The sequence below is a fragment of the Trichechus manatus genome, unplaced genomic scaffold (assembly GCF_000243295.1).
Source record: "Trichechus manatus latirostris isolate Lorelei unplaced genomic scaffold, TriManLat1.0 scaffold00111, whole genome shotgun sequence".
Lineage (NCBI taxonomy): Eukaryota > Metazoa > Chordata > Mammalia > Sirenia > Trichechidae > Trichechus > Trichechus manatus.
In genome coordinates this window covers 7,577,051-7,578,023 of record NW_004444047.1, presented here as the reverse complement: position 1 = coordinate 7,578,023, position 973 = coordinate 7,577,051, and the positions used below count along the sequence as shown (strand labels likewise).

Genomic DNA, 973 nt, shown 5'->3' with positions numbered 1-973 from the left:
GTGGAGAGATGAAAGAATGGACAGATACACAGTTGGATGGATAGATGGATGGGTAGGGGGATGGGTGGATAAATGACAAATCCCTGAAAGGAAGGAGAGTGGCAAGTGAAAAGCTTCTTTCAAAGCTGCCTTACCCTCTCGCTAACACGTTTCAGCAGCTCCTCTACTTCTTCCATTGCCACCATCTCCCTCTGGTACTGACTTTCTGTCTTCTTTCTTGATTCCAGGTCACATTCAGCTGTCAATGCGACCATCTTCCGATCATACTCCTCTTGTATTTCATTTTCCAGCAACAGACATTGCTTCTTGAAAACAGCACCCATTCTCCTCTCTACTTGTGGGGAGAGATGGCCACTGCTGGTCAGATTTTTCAGTAGAAGGGCAATGATGTCTTTGCTGATTTGGGTTCGACAAGCCTCCAGATCTGAGTCAGCCTGATTTAAGGTTGCAATCTCCAAGCTGGAAAACACAAAGGTCAAGAGAATTCCATTACGTGAAATCGCAACAGAAACCAAAGGTTCCCCCGAAGCTCTCAGGTCTTAAATTATTTGTAGGTAAGGCCTTTATTTCTTCCTTTTCCCTTCCTTCTCTACCCATACTCCCTCCCTTGTGATCTATCCAGTTATTTAAGATTAGTAGATCCTATAATTAGTAGATCCTATTCAGTAAATTTGTAAGGTACCATGCTAAGAACAATAGGAAATAGACCAAGGAAAATGGCTAGTTAAATATATTTGGGGGATTTTAAAAATAATGTTTACTTTTTTTCCAATTAAAAATTAATTTATGTCCAGCAATCCCACTCCTAGGAATATATTCTAGAGAAATAAGAGCCATCACATGAATAGACATATGCACACCCATGTTCACTGCAGCATTGTTCACAATAGCAAAAAGATGGAAACAACCTAGAAGCCCATCAACAGATGAATGGATAAACGAACTACGGTACATACACACAATGGAGTATTAT

General features: G+C 40.6%; 1 protein-coding gene across 1 annotated transcript in view; it reads right to left on the bottom strand.

Moving 5' to 3' along the window:
• The window catches only part of EVC2 (EvC ciliary complex subunit 2), a 195,952-nt gene that overhangs the window by 99,648 nt on the left and 95,331 nt on the right, over positions 1-973 (bottom strand). The window contains exon 9 of the mRNA XM_023737957.1: positions 135-459. Within this exon, the coding sequence (XP_023593725.1) occupies positions 135-459 (325 nt within the window). The remainder of the gene's footprint in view (positions 1-134; positions 460-973) is intronic.